Here is a 20,776-nt window from a genome sequence, read left to right on the forward strand (position 1 = left end):
CTAAATTAAATTTAGCTGATGCTTTGACAAAACCTTATACCAAATCTCAACTTGGACATTTTTGTAACATTATTTTTGGGGGGAAAAATATATAACCTAAATTTGAACTTTTTGGGTGTGTAAAATTTTTGTGAAATTCAATGGTGACTTTGTCAATTTGAATTTATTGTGAATTTTTCTGATTGTTGTGCATGTTGCAAAAATGGGGCCGCTTGTTAGATTTTTAATTTAAACTTTCACAAAACGTGAAAGAATCACTTAATTTGAAAAAAAAAAAACGTTTTTGCATCATGCAGTATCAATCCTTTTTCGATGTAAACATTGCATCACGTTGTGACGTCATGTGTGCGATCGGTTGCAATGACTCAGTCAAGTGAATGAACTTTTGGGTGAACCGAGTCACCAGTTCATTGTATCTTATAACCGCGAGAATTTTTTGTAGATTGAGTTACTTTTTGATTGGCAACATATCTTTAACTTTCTTGCATTGGCAACACATCTTATATTTTGCATATTCTTAATTTGACAGCCATGTGAAGACCTTTAAATACTTCGAGCGATTTTTTTCGCTCTCTCTCTCTCTCTCACCTCACATAGCCGCAAAATGTGTTGTACGTGATTTCGTGATGTCTGCCAGTGCCCTTTACTCCTGGCAGGGCGTAATACAACGTGATGTCTATTTTAAAGTCTTAAAACGCCTTTAGGCTTATTTTTGTATGTTACGTAAATGCCATATATTCCTAGGAATCAGCATGTTCGTAAAAGCTGAATGTATCGTTGTATTTTAGCGGCTAATCTTTGTCTATTCGTCTAAATGTTTTTTTTATATCAATGAAGATGTTGTTCGTCAACTTAAGTAATCCTTTGTGGATAATAAATACAGATTTTCCATGAGGAAAAATGCTTCACGTGTTTTTCTTTCCAACTTCAGGCTATGGACATTTTTATTTGCAAGTTCACTTCTACTAGCGGTGTAGTAAGTCTAAATTTCACTACACATAATGCTCACAGATTGGTCTTTGCGTTTTGGTAGCCATGTTGGGTTGCGACTGCTGAAATAACGAGTCGCTGTGGAAGTAAATTTTTGGATTCATGAATGGCATGAAATAAATTTTATTCTGTGATAATGTTATTGTTCAAGTTTTAAATTACTCTCTTTTTGCGGAGTGAAATGTCACCCTTTACGCATTTATTTGTGTGAGTTGACTTTAGAAGATAGCTGACATGTGCTAGGCCTATTCCATAAACATGACCGGCGTTCCAAGCGACTAACCTATGCTTCTTCTATGGTATGAAGATTTACCTCTGCCGGAATCATCAGTGGGCAACTGTGATTTAATGATAGTCGAATTTCCTGTAAATACTTGGGTGATATCCTGAAGTTCCTTGACATATCCCGGTGTCTGGTACTCTGGTATTGACTGTGGAGGAAGAAGGTTCCACTAGAGCTGAGAAGCCTATCGGTTCATGTGCTGTGGAACTATTCACGGGAATGTCAACAGTGATGGTTCATGCTATTGGTTGGTGTGTTCATCTGTCTTAGGTATCAGGGGACACACAAATTAGTCAATGAAAGGTGACATTTTACAATTTATTTAATATGTTTCATGTTCCTAACATATTGTGTTTGTCGTACGGTTCAACTTTGAATTTGACACAAGCCACAATTGTTTCTCTTTCCTACGTACTGCTGCCATTTAGTAACATTAACTGAAGTTATTATCTTTAAAATTAATGTACATTCAGTTGGTATATAGCTTTCTATTTTAAAAAAATTGGAAACGAGTCTTTTTTTAGGACATTTTTGTTGGAAGTGCCAATTACTGGTGCCGAGCCAATTAGTGGGGATGTTACCCTAATCATAGTAATTGTAATTCATTTATAATTTGTTTTATAAATTATCATAAAGTTATTTTAGAGGCTTAAATTTATTTTTTATTCATTGAATGTTTATATAATTTTATTAAAAGCTTTATATAATTGGGGGGAAAAAAACAATAATTTTAGGACAAAGTATTTGTTTTGCTTTGATTAAATTTTTCATAAAACATTTGTAACTAATTAGATTTTTTTTAAATCAGAATAATAAAAATAGTATTGTTCATGAATATTTTAACAAAATTAAGTATTTAATTTATTAATATTAATAAATATCACATAGAACTCATTTTTAAGTTAAATAGAAAATGAATTACAGTAAATTAAAATTTTTTCAAATTGGTGTCTCATTTTAATTGCTATTTTAGGAACTATAAAGTTGCTGTTAACTCTTGCTATATGTTTAGTTCATTTATTTTGTCTAATAGAGAGAAGGAACTCAAGTGCAAGTAGAAGTTTATCACCTGCAGTCTATACCCAGACTATTGGACTTAGCAAACCATCTTCTGTTGAAGGTAATTTCAGTTATGTTTGTTTCTACCATTTTTAAATTTTGTTAATTTGCTTATCCTTGTCAATTTTTTTTGTTTGTTTATTATATTACGTAAAACTATAAAATATTGCTTTTGGGGTTATTTTCTTTTTTAAACCAATGACCAAAACAATGCAGTGGCATCCATTGAATTTATTCATATGGTTACTGATTTATCTTTTTTCCCCTGTAAAGCTCTTAATACATGCTGTGGTAAATCAGATCAATCAAACATTTATTCTTTGCCTCGACCTCAAAGAATGAAAAAAATCAATTCATTTGGATCTTCATCAGCTTTGCACTGCCAAAATTTAGGTAAGGTTATATTGAATTAATATTTGTTTACAATTTTATGTGAAAAATAAATGTGATTTAATTGCAATATAAATGTGAAGGTGTATATTTTAGTTTCCCAGAAACAGTTACAGTAGCTTAATTCAGATTTTCACAACTGCAGAAGAAGTAATCTAGTTGTTTCTGTGCTAAAATTGTAAATAGAATGGTTATAAAACTGAGAAATTTGAGTTAAACCAACATTTTGTAAATTTTACATTTTTGATTTATTCAAGCATTTCTTAAGATAAGGATGACTCCATAGCCAAATTTATGACTGTAAATGTAATTTAATTTTTATTTGGAGCTTTTCTGCCTTTGATTTAGTTGAAAAGTTATCATTTTCTCTTAATACTTGGATTTAAACACTGATCATGATTTGTGTCGAAAATAATTATTTAGTATCCTCAAACTTGGCAGTATGTAGCAATAAAAGTCTTAAACAAAAATCTTAAATCAGGGGTGGCCTGGCCCGCTGGGACACTGGACGTGTCCCGGTGCACCCTCGCCCCCACCAGAAAAGGGGGATTTTTTTTTATAGTAATTTACAAAGAAAAAATAAAAATGCCTCTTCAGGGAGCCATAAAACCTCCATAAGAGCGCCGCCAAAATTTTGCTTATAATGTCACAAACAATTGGGTACTTTGATAATGAAACCTTTCAATGTTTTAAGTGCCCCTAGATGCAAAATCTTGCACTTGAGAATCGGCTCTATATCACTGTATTTAAAAGAATGTTCCCAAGCAAACCTACTAGTGTGAGTGCTTTTGGACGAATTAATGCATTAGGGGTGTATTTTAGTAAAGCTCCAGGCAATGATTCTCAAAGTGTGCACCTCATGAAGGAGCCACGAAGCCTCTACAGGGGCGCCGCGAAATGTTGCAATAACGTCGCAAATAATAAGGGGCTTAGATTTATTAATAATATTTCATGGCTCCCTTTGATGGCGAAATCGTGCTTTAGATAATCGGCTCTCTATGATTGTATAAAAAGAATGTTCTGAGTTCTGCTGCAGCGTGGGCTGCACACAAGGATTCCTTTATACAGGATTCCTCTCACGCAAAACCATCGACGCCTGCGGCTACAATGGGCTAATGTGCATAGGAGCTGGCTTGCTGATTGGCAGCAGGTCGTCTTTTCTGACGAATCCTGCTTCGATTTGTGACACCATGATGGCCGAATTTGTGTCAGGCGCTATGCTCGTGAGCGGCACATTCCGGAATGTATTATCGAACGCCACAGTGGACGAACACACGGAGTTATGGTCTGAGATGCCATAGCATATCCTGAACGATCACAATTGCTACAAATTGGGGGCAATTTGAACAGTACCCGATACATAAAAGAAGTTGTACAGCCCCAAGTTATTCCTTTCCTGTAAGGATTGCCAGGGGCTGTATTCCAGCAGGATAATGCCCATCCACATGTCGCCAGGACTGTCAAATCCTACCTTGATTCGCAGCAGGTACAGCTTCTTCCTTGGCCTGCATATTCCCCGGGTATATCACCGATTGAACATGCATGGGATTTTGTTGGGGGGGCGTCTCTCTCGTGAGCCTTGTCCTGTTGCTTCGACAGACGAACTTTGGTTGCGCATACAAACAATGTAGAATACTCTTCCGCACTCAGATATTCAAACTTTGTTTTGCTCCACGCCGAGTCGTGTAGCAGCTCTTATTGCAGTGCATGATGGCCACTTCAAAATACTAATTTCTATCTCTTTTATTGTTTGTTTGATTTGAAAATGTAATCATTTATTTGTACCATTACCACTCAACTGTGTATTTAATTTCATTCAACTATGATGCCTCCTTCATGGTGTGGCAGTTTTCACAAACAGAAATGTATAATTTTAGATTTCTCTGATGAGCTCACATATAAGCTTTTTGTTTCGATTCTAACTTAAGCATATATCTTTTCATCTAAGTATGCTTTCATTTATATTACAACTAAAATATTAAAGCAAACTATTTAAAACAAGAAATAGGCTGAATTTATATTTCTTATTTTGTTATTATTTTAGATCTTAATTGTATATAAACCATAACACATAAGTATTGATTGATTGTTTATTCTTAACATATAGTTATTGTTACATAATTTTCAACAACAGGGCTGACTTGATCAACACTCATTTATCCAGAATAAGTCTGACGAAACTGTTTCAGATAGCTGATTTCATACTGTAAATTAAAAAGGATTACATATATTTTGTTGCAATACTGAGTACAAAATTGAGTTGTTAGGAAGATAATAAGAAAATTACCGTCCCTTCATTTTACCAGTCGACTTCAAAAAAGACTATATTTGTATTTCAGTAGACGATCGATGTTTAAAACTAAAAAAAATCATCAGACCACAGGCGAATCCAGCTTCTGGTTTTGGAGGGGGTCATTTCCATCCAGTTTTTGTGTGTGGGGGCATAAGTGTTATTTTTGGGCCTAAATGGGGAATCTGGGGCAAATTTTTTGCAGTAAGTCCCAAAATGCAGGGTTAGGCTATCTTTACACTTAGAAGACCATGACCCCCGCCCTGGATCTGTGCTTGCATCAGACAGTCTATTGATGTCTAGTAAGCGATTTGTGGAATATGTAATATTTGCCAAGATTGCCAAAGCAAGTGTACTTCTTTTCAACTACTACGTAGGAAGGCTTATATTTCATCATGCTTATTGGTCTAAAATAAATAGAGGGAATATAAATGTTAATGTTTTCAATTTAGTGTCTAATGTAGGAAAGGAATTATTAGTTGCCAAGTAATGCTGATTTAAGCTTAGTTATGTGGATTTAAAATTAAAAAAAAAAGACGAGGGATTTTTTTTTTACAAATAACAGGCTGATACTTGGTGCTACATACCTTCTGTATATTTACCACGCTTTAATAGGTGTAAGAAACGATAAAAATTATGCATTTTAAAATATTTACTTTTAACATGAAAACATGAGTAGACGTACCAATTTCTGTAGTTGATACAGAAATAAGCTCAGTACAAATTCAAAATAAATAAAGTTTAAAATAATTTGGATAATACTAATGATTTGAAAGTTTAGGATATCCCTATTCCAAAAAGTTTTTTTTTTTTTTTAAGATGTTGATCCTCTTTCTGTTATGTCGGTCATAGTACAGTAAGTTTTCTGAATGATGGGGAAGTCTATGTTGAAGAGGATCTGTTATTAAAAAGCATCAATTATTTAATAGGCATACAAGGAAACCAGGAAATAGTGTGATGCTTACATCAGGCTATGAATGTTCTTCTGGAATTAAAAATAAAATTGTTAGCCATTGCTTGAGATAACTTTTTGACGAGAATTCAACACGGCCTCCCATTTTTGGTTAGGTACTGTGCTCCATGTGCAACCTATTTAAAATATAAATGATAATTGTACAGAGGGGTATGTTTCTGCATAATAAAAATATTATCTTTTTAAATTGTATTTATATAGATATTAGTTCGTAAACATTTAACTTTTCATGTACTTTAAAAAAAAAAAAAAAAAAAAAAAAAAACGGGCTGCTTGGTTCTGTGAAAATATGGCTGCTTTTATATTTTCCTGAGAATAGATCTTTGAAATATCTTTAGATTTTACTGTTTTTCCTCAGAACTGCTTCGTGGTAGTCTTCCTAACATTAATAAGGGGTATTACAGCCTAAGAGCAAAGAAACCAAATCGCTCAAGTGATCAAAGGATGCCATGTCCATTACCAATTTACCCTTCTTATTTGAAAGCACAGGTGAATGGATCAATGACTGAGGTATTACTGGAAATTTTGTTGCATGGAATTCACTTGCATGAAAAATGCTTGTTTTGCATGAGCTGAATTGTGTTACTCAATGAGTATTATCTTATAAAACTTTCTTTATAGAGTAATCTTAATGAAATGAAGAGACAAAAACAAGGGAACACAGTTAGCATCTGCAATGTCAATGATTTCCTGGTTATAAGTAGTCACTTTCCTTTAAAGTTCATGCCGGTGGGATCTGCAGCTATCATCGCTAAGACGAGAGAGATATTTGTTTGAACTGCACTGGTTAACAGAATTAACCAATTATGCTACAATGATATCTAAAACTTGTTGATATAACCAATACTTTGGCAGTAAGCAGAATAATTTCATTCAATATTTGATGTGGCCAATTGCAATTATTCCAAGAACCTTTAGGATTTCATTTCCTGAATCTGGATGCATGAAAGATGATAAAAAAGCTCAAAGAGCATGGATTACTTCCTGTCGCAGTCCTATAAAAATTCTAACAAAATAGCAATAAAATAAAATCAAAGTTCAAAGGATATGGTAGAAAATCCAGTAAAACTTGCAACAACCATATGTCAGCCAAGGGAGGATTCAGCTTCCAGTTTTGGAGGGGAGTTAATCGAAAATTGCACTCAAAGGGCAATATTCGGGCACAAATGGGGGATCTGGGATGAATTTTTCAAAATATCTGTCCCCCAAAGTACAATTTAGGCAGGGGTAGAAGTAATCAACTCGTAACATATAGGACATTTTCCACAAAAAATATAGGACAAGTTTTATGAATAGTATTGGTTTAAAAATAAAAAATACAGTCTATATTATCTAGTTTATTCCTGCACTAATTATTTTTAATGACTTCAATTAATCATACTGCATACAGTAAAAAAACTGAAAAAAATTATAACTTATATCTAGAATGAGTGTCTTAACTTCTTGGTAGAATAACTTAAGAAAAAAACTGTTTACTTATGTAAAAACATATTTAAACAAAATAATGCTGATGTATCGCCAATGATAGGAAAAAAAAATCTAATTCTCAATTATCTATTTTTTACTGCATAATTGAAAGTAAGTACAGCATAGGGCTCAAAATCGGACAGCAACAGAACCAACACCAGTTTTGGGTCTCGAAAATATGACGAACTATCTAACACTTTTCAAGACAATATTGAAGATCCTATTCTAAAAAAAAGGTGGCAAAGAATAATATAATAAGACTCTAATGCCTGTTTATATACGAATGTGTGCTGGAAAAATACGGCGGGTTATAGAAAACTTAAATAGGTCAATAATTGACAGCCCTATGCAAATAACGCAAGCATTCATATCTATGCCTTTAACATTGATGAATTTTCAGCCGTATTTCGTTTTTCGACTGTAAAGTTATCTACCATGTTTGGTTTTGAATAGATAATATTTTTGAACAAAAGATTTTCAGCACAAAACACTTCCCATTAGAATAAGAGAGATATGGACAAAAGAAAAAAAAAACAGAATGATTTCAAAAGGGTGAAACTATTTACATGTTAGTTTTATCATTAAAACGTATCTTAAAAATTAACTACACTTAATGTCTTGATTGTATGGTGTCTTTGATGGGTACAATCGTACTCCGGAACTAGAAAAAAGAGTGATATGTCAATTTTTTTCATGTTTTATATTTTTGTCGGTTAGAATGGCAAAGATGTTGTGTGCAGCCTTTTCAAATGGCTGATTGCACAAAGCTGAGCAGCTAAGATCAGTTCTACAACAACAACATACTCCCATGAATCTCGTCTTGCACTAAAATGAGAAAAATCTGAAAAGGATGGGTGAGGCTGGATCGTTTAATGTAGTGATTGGTGACGAACCAGTATCAAAAGTTATGTTGGTCTTTGACCAACTCTGCTCTGAGGCGTCCTTCTCCTCTGCCAACCATTTGTTTACTTGTCGGTACCTGCGATACAAATGGAATGTAGCTACATTTTTGGTTGAAGACTAACAAAGACGGTTTACAGTTGCATTACATGCTGCTTTGAGGAACAGGTGTGAACTGTATACTGTCGCAGAATATCGGAGGATGCCTCATTTCCATGCAGAGCAACCAGATCCATCTCTACAGCTTCGGGACTCACTTCAGGAAGGAAAGCTATGGTGGCCTGGTCAACCTTATACCAATTTGTTTGAACAACACCACACAATTTTGCTTTTCTTAGCTAGACATGGGAAGATGTGGTATCACATCCACTAATTGCGTGTAGAAAAAGTATGTATCTAAGAGTTATTCCATTTTTCCTCCGTTGAAAAAAAAAAGTATAAAACTGAATACAAATTAACTGAACTTTGGCACTTTTCTGGAAGGAAATATTTTGAATGTTTGAGACAAAAACAGCAAAAAAAAAGTAGATTAACATCCTCTTCATCATCGATTACGATCTGTTGAGATGTACTTTATTCGATGGCGGTTCAGTTTCTTCAGTTGTTTTTATCTTCTATGCCCTCAAGTCCAAACCTAGGGAGCAACTTATCATTGAGGTGCAGTTTATTACACAATTGGGAAAAGCTCTTCCTCAGAAATATTCTGATGTTGAGAAGTCCAGTATAATCATAATCCGCTAGCGCACAGTCGTTCTGATGTATCCGAAGACAGTAAAAACTTCAGTGAGTCCTTCCAGTTCTTCAAAATATTTTAACATGAACATAATTCATTAAATTCACCGAAAAAGCACCCAACTGAATTGTTTAATATGTCACAATTATGGATTAGTTCTTTCATGCTTTCCTTTAGTTTCATTAGAACCAGTTCATTCATTACACATGTATGCTCACAAACTAGGCAAAAATGTATTGATTAACAAAACCGTGAAGTTTCTTCCAGTGTACATAAAAATCCTTTGAATTCATCCCATTTTTCACATTTCTTGTAAATAAAAGGTGAGCATTTTTTGCGTAGAAATCGAGACCTGCTAAGTGAAAGAGTGGAATCATTTTGGTTAATGTTTCTAAGTGCTAGGACTCAACCGATGCATCGGCCTGGCCGATGGTTCAACAATCTAGCCATCGGCATCGGCGGCCGATGCTAACTTGCAAGAAACATCGGCCCATCGGCCTTAAAAACATCGAAAAGCCGATGGAATTGGCCGATGTTTTTGAAAAAAAAGGACCTTTGTTGTTTTACTTTTTAATACAAAGTAAAAGGAGTTATTGTTTTCATACAAAATTGTTTACTTAAATTTCAGTATGAATTTCTATTTTAGTCACCCCTTAAAGAGATTTTAATACTGCATTCAGGTACCAAACAAGTTAATTATTGCGTTGTTTCTTGCGGCTGGATGTACGTATGTATCTCTCATAAGTCATAACTGAAAAATAGTAAGCTGTAGAAGGCTAAATTTTCGCATGTTGGATGTGCGCACGCTCCAGTTGTGCACTTCACTTTTTGTTTTTGATCGGGTGTTCTAAAAAGCCTATTAACTGATTTTTTGTGGCTATTAATTGCTTATTTCAATGCAAAACTAACATAGCGTCTCAGACTGACGATCATTTGGTGATGTATTGCAGAAATGGAGACCAAGGAAACAAATATAAGATGGCGAAACCGGTTTTGTTTCATTTTGTTAGATTCCCGTTGAACAGACGATAATTTTTTATATTTCGACATTTGTATTATGAATCACAGTAATGCAGTCTTTTCTGTATCGCTTCGGCGGAGCTACAAGTTTGGGGCCCATCGAAATACATTTTGGGGCCCTATATCTCTATCACAGAAGTTGTAAACATTTACCATAAGCATTTATTTAACTCCTGCGGTGTCCCTATGGTTATGGGGCCTCTGGCGCAATTGAAACTTATGCTATATTTTAAATCCGCCACTGCACGTCAAAACAAACTCGGGTGCAAGTTTTAAAAGGGTTTTTCTGCTGAATGTTTATGATTATTTTGAACTCTATTTTTTACGACTATTTTTTGTATTTCCGAGAACACTTGCGTGCCCCTCCTCCCACTCCCTCAATTTCTGAAATTAAACTCTAGTTGTACTTCTGAGTTGTTTCAAACTAACACCATTCATAAAATTAGAGATTTTTTTTTCAAGCTTTGTCTATTGTTTAGGAAGAATTTAGAGCATTAATGTAAGAAATTGATAAAGACGTTTTGATTGGTGACATAATTCGGAAAACAAAGGGAGTTTTGAATTTTTTTCTTCGGAAATGCTGAAGTAGATTCAGAAACTCTTCCGAGGCGTTGGTTCTGTACTAAAAAAATTAAGCCGAAGCTGGGGCCGAAGTTTAACGTTGTGAGTTACTCCAAAATCAGAGGGTGACCCCCTAACCCACCCTCGTCGTTTCAAGCATTTCTTAAATATTTAGCGATTCTTTAGTTTGGTCAAGAAATGTCATTTTGCGTATTTCTTATACTTGTTTCAACTATATTTTGTAATGCGCCATCTTTTTTGCATCATTAATAGCGATTGATTTTTTTTTCTGTTGTAAGTAACTATTTTTATGTATTTATTTAAAATAAATGAATAAGTTATTTTCGTTTTCATCATATGTTTAATAATATGTTATAGAAAAGTTTCAAGGATTTTCTATTATGCAATTTTTTAAATTTCAGAAAATTATTGTTAAATTGAAAAACTTAATTTGAACTTGTTTGTAGTGCTTCATAAAAGATTAAACAATCAAATTGTTCAATATTACGTGTGCAAACATCAGATCAAGTAGTATATGTATTCAGTTATTAACTTGGTGGTGTAAATATTGAGTTTGTTTATTGTAGCTGCGTTTTAAGAATCTCGCTGTTTTCATGACTATTTCTTTTTTCCGCAAAATTTATGTCACTGTTATACATTTTATGAAAAATGCAAACTTTTCTACTCATAAATTTTAAATAAGTATAAAAATATTCCTATTATGATTTATTATTGTACTTTATCTGTTACATTTTTTGTTTAATTTAATGACTAAAAAATGTCTACGTGCAATCTTTCCACTTTAATTGCGTAATTTGTTGACGGTTTCATAGTTTTATTCTTAATTTTTTTTTGAATGATTAAACAACATAATTTAATGTTTTTTAACTATGTTTAGTTTAAATAAATCCATACATTATTACAATATTACTGAAATCTTAGTTATATGTTCAATTAAAAAAAATCAATTGTTTATTAAACAGTCTCTTTGTTTTTCTTCCTTTTTTTGGCTGTTGTTCTTTGTCTTCCATCATACAGCAGTCAAAAAAGGAGAAGGATAACTACACGCTATACATATTGTACGTAGTACGATCCAAAAGTTCGGGGGACAAGCTGTATAAAACCTCACCCAGAATAGTTCACATTACCGAAGCACATCCACCTTCAAAAGGTCATCTTGAGGGATTATGTACTTCAGCCAGTGTTCGTATAACTTTTGGAAACACTCCTGGAAGCCATTTTTCCCTAACTTCTGTGATGCAGCTTTATCTTCTCCTAACGGAAGAAAGCGGCGTCCATGCAAATGTTTTTTTTTTTTTTTGCTGAGAACAGGTAAAAGTCACTCGGAGCTAAGTCCGACGAAACGTTATGTTATTTGTTTGTCTTATCAGAGTATTGACCAATCGAACCGTGCATCCTCAACATGAAAGTCGCCTTCTTCCCCACGATGAAGTTAAAACAGCAGCGCAAGAGGCCTTACAGGAAGTTGCGATAAATGTCTTCCAGGAGTCCTTCTAAAAGCTATATGAACGTTGGCAGAAGTGCATAGTCGTTCAATGTGACTATTTTGTATATAGATGTACTTCGGTAATGTGAACTATTCACGGTAAATTTTTATACAACTTGTCCTCAAACTTTTAGATCATACTACGTACGTATGAGTTTTCAACTTACTATTTCATAACGTTTTTGAGTGACGTAAGTTGACGCGCATGAAGACATCACAAGAGAATTTGCGATAATTTACTAAGGAGACGTTCAAAATGGATATTTCGGTCATCTATGTGTTCTAAGGTACATATGCATGTACATGTGCGCCGAAAAAACTTGTGAACTTTAAATTGGATGATTGTAAAATAAAAATTTAGGTCGAAATCTGATTTTTTTTTGGGGGGGGGGATTACAATTCCTTATTCATTGAATGGAAGTAAAGTGAAATGAATCAATGATCCTTTAAATCCCTGACAATCTCATCAATTTTTTTTCTGTTAGATTTTTTTTTGCCATCGGCCAACAGCATCGGCCATCGGCCATCGGCAATCGGCCATTTGGAGGAAAACAATCGGCCATCGGCCACCTTTGAACAATCGGCCAACAATCGGCATCGGCCCATCGGCCAAAAAAATGCCATCGGTCGAGCCCTACTAAGTGCATCCCTATTTTCCATACTTTCTGCTTGAATTATTTTTAAATAAATATAAACATTCAACAGCATTGCACTTGAAGTGTATAGGGGGTACATTTTTCATTCTAGGTTTTCCGCAGAAGCTTTACGTATGATATGATGAACCTGGACAGTTTCATTTGCTGTTGCAAAAAGAATGAGCGATCTTTCATTTTTATTTATTCTTTGTTTCTCTGCTCCTCCGTCTTGGGATATTTAAACCTCACTACAAATTCATCTGATACCAAAATTATTTTAAATATAATTTGCATAGGGCTGTCAATTATTGACCTATTTAAGTTTTCTATAACTGCCGTGTTTTGCCAGCACACATACTTATATAAACACGCATTAGAGTCTTATTATATCATTCTTTGCCCCCCTTTTTTACTTCCTTTTACGAAAAAAGGAAGTTTTGTATTCGCGAAAAAATTTTCACTCAAAAATCGTCCTTAATTTCCATTTTACTCACCCCCAATTGAATATTGACTTTTTATAAGTGCCTAAGAACGTATATACTCGCGAAATAGCCATAATGACAATTCCCGAGTTAATTACAACGAATTTTCTCGTGACGTCTGTAAGTATGTATGTGCATATGTATGTCGCATAACTCAAGAACGTAAGTCGTAGAAAGTTGAAATTTGGTACATAGACTCCTAGTTGGGTCTAGTTGTGCACCTCCCCTTTTGGTTGCATTTGTGTGTTTCTAAAGAGGTCTTTTGCCCCTTTTGGGGGGGGATCATTGCTAATTTCGATGTAAACTCAAGTGGTGTTATAATTTGGCGGACACTTGGCGATATATCGCCAGTCTTTTGGTCGCAACTTGGCGACAAATTTGGCGTGTTTTTTTTTATTTTTTAAATTTATTTCAATTTGGCCATTGTTGGTGATATTTAGAGAGTAAACTATTGAATCACATTAAAATTGCCAGTAAGGGGAAACGACATTAAATTTGACTAAAAGGAAGTCATGTGATGCACACATCGGCTCGTTTAGAATAGGATCTTCCATATTGTCTTAAAGTGTTTTGTCTCATTTTTTCAAAAAGCGAATTTTTCGATTATTTGTTTGTTTTGCGATTGTAAAAGAACTATTAAATCTACATACTTAGTTTTTGGCTTAAATGAAAGCCAATTAAATGTACTATAACAGTATATACAGGTGTTTTCGATTAAAGTGGGAATTCCTTTCCATATAAGGCATGAAATGTGATCAAAGCATATTTTTTTCTTTTTTTTTTTTGCCAACAATGGCCAGTTTTTGAAGTACAATATCTCAAACTACTGGTCTTACAGAACCCCACCTGAGCCTAAGTTGTTTAAAATTTAATGTGCTTTAAAACTGGTATGCACATTTAGTATCAAAAGTTGGATAGTTTAGGAGTTAAAGGATAAACAAAAAAAAGTTCGAAAAATTTGCAGTTTTTCGCGAATTACGCAGCAAGCACAGGTTTTTGAAAACTGCAAACTTAGATTTACACTTCCCTAACTGACCCAAACAACATATTAAAAAATCAGAACTACATCGTGTTTTGCGATTTTAACCCCCCCCCCCCCTTTTTTGTGTAATATGATTGAACTATAAATGAGTTGAGCATTATTGAACTTGTTCAATAATGTCGCTAATTGTTACAGTAATTACCAGTTACAGTATGACCTGTTATATATTCAATTGTCTGCCAGAGAATGATTAATCTAAAATGGATTATGTACCCTTTTTAAATAAGTTTTAGATAACATTCAAGTCATAATTTTTAAACTTAAAAAATGCCAAGTAAAATGAGATTGATTCATTGATAGATAAACTGACACATTGACAATGCAAAGTGGTTATTTCCTTTCAAATTAAAACTAATGGTATGCATAAAATTAAGCATCATTATGCTTTGTAATTAAAATTGTGTTTTATATTTATTTTGTAGAAACTTTCTAACTTCATTTTCAATTGAGTATTTTTTCAGTTGTATATATTTTTGATACTGATTGGTAGAAAGCACATGAAAGGTATTCCATTGTAGTGTCTTAAAACTGTTGCTATCATGTACTGACATTAAAAAGCATTAAAAAGACTCCCCCCGTCCCCAACTTTTTTTTTTTTGCTGCATAAACTTCAGCAGACATCCAAATCTTGTTAAACTACTGTGAAAATAACTTTTAATAACATTTTGCATTTTGTTTAATCCTTTAAAGTTTGCTATTGTGTTAAAAAAAACTATTATCTTTCAATAATTTGGTAGGCACTCAAATTTGAGAGAAATATAAATGAATCATTATAATAAGAAATAATATAAGTTTATTTACTGCAGCATATATCAAAATAATCTCAAACTTTCACAATACTTGAAACATTTCAAGGATGCAAAAGGATCGAAATCCCAAACATTGCATGCAATTTTCTACGAAGCATGTATTTAAGTTCTTTCGAAATTCAGAGGGAATTAATTGCCTTTTTGTGGGACATTTTTTTTTCTCGGAATTTTCATTACTGCATAAGAAAAAAATCCATTCAAAGAATTTTTTTCTTTTTTTTAAATCAGGATATTTGCTAAAAATCAAGACAAATCAGGACAAATTATATTTTTATCAGCAAAATCAGGACAAACAACAAACTCTGCGATTGATTTCCTGCACTTTCTTATGTGGTTTGCAACATGGTAGGATGTCCTTAAAAATAGTTTGTAGTTACCAATTACTGACATTTATGAGTCTAATCTCAAAGCAGTTCTTTTTTCAAAAAAGAAAAGCAACTGTAGAAAGACCAGAAGTTTGATTTTTTTTTTCCCAAAATACCACCACTCCTTAGCATAACACTACCTTATCAACTAGATAAATCATTATTGAGATTTATTCAACTTTTTTCAAATTTTGATTTAAGTGAAATTTATATTACATTAAACTTTGTCACTTAGATCTCAGCTAACTACAAACCTGCTTCTTCATCTTATGATCAACAAGGCTCAAGAACACTTCCATCATCCTATAGAATTCATTCTAGAAACAACTCCTCTAAAAGAGATTTAACTTCACTGACACCCTCGCCTAGACGTGAGTCGTCGCCTTTCTTCCCAAGTCATCAAAATGGCTCAGCTTTTAACATGGGGAGAAGAGAGTCTGCACCTGGAAGCTCAAGGCGGTTTTTGTCACCAGCATCATCACCAACCGCATACCAAAGAAGTATTGGCTCAACAACTTCATTGCAAAGTCCCACCAAATCAAGCAATAATTCCTCAAGAAATGTTGGATCTTCCAATTTGGAACATCATCGATCAGTATCACATTCCTCATCAAGGCGCCAACCTTTAACTACAGTTCACAATCGCTCGCCGCAACGAGGCACTAGTCCAGCATCATATCAAAATGGAGAATTTCACACTGCAAAAATACCATCAAAAATACCTAGTCCAGCGTTAAAGTAAGAAATCAGCTTGTAAATTTTATTTTTTTATTGCTTATTTGTTATTTATGTGGGAAAATTGATAAAAAATTTTGAATGATGGAATTTAATTTTTCTTTCATTTTTTTTTCAATTAAAAAACCACTTTTTTTTTTGCATATTATAGCTTTTTTTTTTGGTAGAGAGTGAATATCAGAAAAAGTGTCAATTTGACCGTGGTAATTTTTAATTTAAAAAAAAAATTAGAGAATAAAATTAATAGGTTATTTTAACTGCACATTAGTGACAGAATTTTTTTTTATGCTAAAGCAAGGTCAAGGTGAACATTGACCCCCCTCCCCCCTTTAGGGGCGGATGTATTTTTGAACTGTTGGGGAGAAAATTATGTTTTTGAAGCATACTAGTTTTAAAACTTGAGATAGTTGGACTGCATTTGAGCTGATCTTTAAGCTTCAAAAATTAACTCAACAAACTCATTACATGAATAAATAATTTTGAAAACACATCAGTTAACATAAAACACATTATATCCTTCAATATTTGTACTTGCTGCAATGTTTTATAATGCACAGGAATTTTTTGAAGATAGACATTTTAGTTGAACAGGTTCATACGCTTGTGGTTAAAAAAAATTCCCCAACTTTTCCAGGTTATTTTTTTAGAAAATTCCAGGTTATTCGCTTCATTCAAAATAATCGAAATTGTTTAACCCGTTCGCACCCAGCGTCACGTGGACGCTACGCAACGATTCCTCTCTTATCAGCCCAGCGTCACGTATATGCTTTCTCGAAATGGAACGATTGAATTGAATATTTAAACGATAATAGATGGCACTAAAACGATTGAATTGAATATTTAAACGATAATAGATGGCGCTAAATGGCTATAACTTTGATCATATTCGAGTCACATGGTATTTGACCTTCATGTACACGCTTTAGTTTCTTATTTGGGCCTCTCAATGGAATAGATTTTTTTTATGTAAACAACAGTGAATCACTGCTCTGTGCAGATGATTTATGAGGTCTCAATTGCTCTTGTTTATATCTTTGCTTCTCTTTTTTTTTTACGAGTAATTGAAAGAGATATACATCTAGCTGAATAAATTATGGGGGAGGGAAGGAAAGTTAAAATATTTTTGCGTATGTGTTCCAGACTTTTGGGATTCACCGTTCAATGAGAGTACAGGAATGATTTCAAGAGGCCTGAAGTTTATGATTATTTTTGAATCCTTTCTGATATTGTTCTTCTGTATTTATTCTTTTTCATTTGGAGAATGGAAAACTGCAATAAAAATGATTAGCGAAGTGAGTGAAAGGGAATGTTTTCAAGTGAATTATGAAGCAGTTTTGAGACTTGTCGCATGGGAAATATAACTTGTTTGAATTCGTTGACCTAAGTTGTTTTAATCAAAATTACATAAGGAACATATTTTTTTGCTACATTTCTTTTTCTTTGATTCCACACTCACGATGTCAAACTCTAACTTTGTTTTTGTGCACATATCATTCAAATTTGTGCACATGGTTAAAGTTTTAGTATTCTACTTATTTCACTTCCTTCTAATAATGTAATAGTCTTTATATTAATAATTAGTAATCAGTAGTACATTGTTTAAGCAAAATTAAAATTTCAAGCCATTATTTTGAGATGCTGATTTTATATGAATATTTTTGTTCAGTTAGGCTTAACTGCTGTAAATACTCGGGCCGATGGCGGCGTTCCATTTCAGAACGTTCGGTCCCGTAGCTGCGCTTCGTTTTCCGACCCCTGGTCTTCAAGGGGTTAAAGTAGCAATGCGTAAGAACTGAAACTTCTTACGCGATTGTAAATTAAAAAAATCCTCGATTTTTCAATAAAAGGTTTTTTTTTTTTTTAAACATTTTGTTCAAAATTGTTTTCATTTGTTTACTACTTATTGAAAACAAAGTACTTTCAATTTATTTTAGCATTTCGTTGATGCCACATGTCATGCATATTAGCGTTTTGCTGTAATCATGCAGCAATCTTTCTCCACTTTTGGTTTACAATTCTTTTTATTTTCTTATTAGTATGTAACACAAAACATATTGAGCAAAGTACAAAGCTATTTTTCAGTAGAAATATGATTAACTTGTTGCATTGGGCATACCGTATAATGCATAATACCAAAAATCAACATCTGCCGATCATAGGCCGATGCCAATAATCATGTTTTTTTTTCCCCTCTTTTCTTTTCTAGAAAATAATTAATTTTTAAAAATTCATAATTAATTGCGCATTTACTTTCAATAGTTTACATTGAGATAAACATCCAATTATGTTTTTGTAAATTTATGTCTACTTCCATCTTGCAAACGACCAAATATGGAGACTAAGTAAAAAAATTAAGATAATAAGTAGATTTTTGAATTTGTAGCATAAAAGTAGTTATAAATAATAATCCTCAAAAAGATACAATTAAGACAAAATAGTCAGTTTTTAGCACATAAGCATCTAAATCAATTAGAATAAAAAAATGTTCTGGAGATAAATTTTTGCTTTTTTACAGAAAATAATTACGAATTATCCGAAAAAAAGGGGCACATTTTGAATTGTTATCAATAGTTTGCATTGCAATAAACATCCAATGCCATTTTCGGAAACTTTGGCACTGAAAAAGTCTTGTGTATTGCCTTCTTGGGAATGACCAAACATGGCGGCTGTGACAAAAATTAAGAAATAATTTTTTTTTGAATTTGTAGCGTGAAAACAATTTTAAAATAATAAATCTTTGTGAAACTACAATTCAGTTGAAAAGTTTTTAGCACATTTGTGTCCAAGGCAATGAGGATAAGATTAAGTTTTAAGAACAAAATTTTTCATTTCTAAGAAAATTACATATATAAAATAAAATTCAAAAAAAAAAAAAAATGCAGTACATTTTGCATTATTTTCATTAGTTTGCAGTTAAAGAAAACATCCAATTTTGCTTTGTTTTTGGAAAGCATTTAAACATCATGTCTACTTCCATCTTATGAATGAACAAAAATGGCGACTTTGTTTCACACGTAGCTGAAAAGACTTTTGGATTAAAAAAAACGATTTTTTTGATCAACCCAACCATCCGCAGGCTTGTGCTTCAGAAGCAGTAAATTGTCTTTTCCCCTGTTGAGTTTGTGCATACAATTCCGGTACACTCTAGGAATGTTTTCTTGGGAACTATTGAGGGGCAAAAATGGCGTCCGCGGGTCTCCTTTTCTTTAATTGCCATTATCATTTTGCTTCAAAACTTTCACAATTTTTTTCCAGGAAACATCGATAAAAACAAAGATTAGATCTCATGGTACAAAATTCTCTGGGAAAAAAAATGGAAAAAAAAATTTGGGGTGCAAAATTGAAAAATTCCTGACATTTTTAACTATGTCATTTTTCCTGGCAATTCCAGGTATCCCGGAGCGTACAAACAATAGTGAAGTGTTTGGGAAAATTATCAGGGACTTTTCCCGATATTCACCCTAAAATGACTTTTAATGTATTTATGTTGGTCTAATGTAGAAGATCTCATGCAATCAATCTCTGAAAAAAAAAATTCTGAAGGACAAAGCTTATCCAAAGCTTCTTTGATTTGCTTTTGGGGGGTAAGCCAAAGAAAGTACACCTTGGTTGTTCCTTTCTTGTATACCTCAAATATATAGAAGAAAATATTGGATTTGTGAAAAACACCCAATTTAATTGAAGTTACATGTTCTAAGGAGTGCTGAATTCACTTTGAACCATTTTTAAAAATGTCTAGGACTCTTTTGTCGCTGTTCTAACAAAAAACGTAGAGCATGAAATTAAATGGAATTTGGTGCATGAATGAACCTTAATTAAAACTAGAGCCAATTTGTTTTTGCTACAGCCACTTCAAGAGGGTGGCACAATTGAATGTGTTGCTCATTTAGATTGATTGTTGTTTCTTAAGAAGTACACTTCCAGGTATCTTAAAAGAAAACATAATTTTTAAAAGTTGAAATTTTTAGCTCTGGAGATAATTTACCTTATCTATTGCTCCAATAAAGCTAAAAAGATAAACTTTTAACATTTTAAATAAGATAATTAGCGTGCATATTTGAATGAAAATTATGAGTTTCATTTTATTTTGTCTTTCTTACATTTTAATATTCAAATTTTAACTTTATAGATCTGGAATACCGGTGCCTTCAGGTGCATCAAAGGCTACTACTGAAGATAATTGGAGTCATGATTGCTTTTGACCAAATTTTTTGATTGTGTGTAATTTTATGTACTATTTGTTAAAATGCTACTTGTGTGCCTACAATCTTGTTGCCAATAATTTTATATTGCCATACTTAATATTAATTTTAAATTATGCTTCCAAGGAGGAAGTGTTGTTAAATTGAATACAATGTTTGATATGCATGTAAAACGTTTGTTTATAAATAGCCTTGCTACACATTTTATATGTTACAAATTTTATTCGCAGAATTTGTAATGAATTTTTTTCTCCTGAAGTTTGGAATAAAATGTGTTTTTAAAATACTGTGGGCGTTTAAAGTGAAAAGCAGTTCTTATTTTTGTAATTTATG

At 33.1% G+C, this 20,776-nt stretch overlaps 1 protein-coding gene across 1 annotated transcript; it reads left to right on the forward strand.

Annotated features, from left to right (window-relative positions):
- Nucleotides 1–2,306: 2,306 nt before the first annotated feature.
- LOC129232946 (uncharacterized) lies at nucleotides 2,307–20,709 on the forward strand. Its single transcript, XM_054867044.1, has 5 exons — nucleotides 2,307–2,393; nucleotides 2,606–2,725; nucleotides 6,344–6,495; nucleotides 15,742–16,244; nucleotides 20,371–20,709. Exons 2-5 carry the CDS (start codon nucleotides 2,671–2,673, stop codon nucleotides 20,441–20,443), a joined length of 783 nt encoding a protein of 260 aa, XP_054723019.1. The 5' UTR covers nucleotides 2,307–2,393; nucleotides 2,606–2,670; the 3' UTR covers nucleotides 20,444–20,709.
- The last annotated feature ends 67 nt before the right edge of the window (nucleotides 20,710–20,776 follow it).

The sequence above is a fragment of the Uloborus diversus genome, chromosome 1 (assembly GCF_026930045.1).
Source record: "Uloborus diversus isolate 005 chromosome 1, Udiv.v.3.1, whole genome shotgun sequence".
Lineage (NCBI taxonomy): Eukaryota > Metazoa > Arthropoda > Arachnida > Araneae > Uloboridae > Uloborus > Uloborus diversus.

Bases quoted from the DNA above. Each gene is read 5' to 3' on its own strand.
- LOC129232946 (XM_054867044.1), top strand. From the start codon at position 2,671: ATGAAAAAAATCAATTCATTTGGATCTTCATCAGCTTTGCACTGCCAA. The intron at 2,726-6,343 runs GTAAGGTTATAT...GTTTTTCCTCAG, and splicing joins TTTGCACTGCCAAAATTTAG to AACTGCTTCGTGGTAGTCTT. The intron at 16,245-20,370 runs GTAAGAAATCAG...TTAACTTTATAG, and splicing joins ATACCTAGTCCAGCGTTAAA to ATCTGGAATACCGGTGCCTT.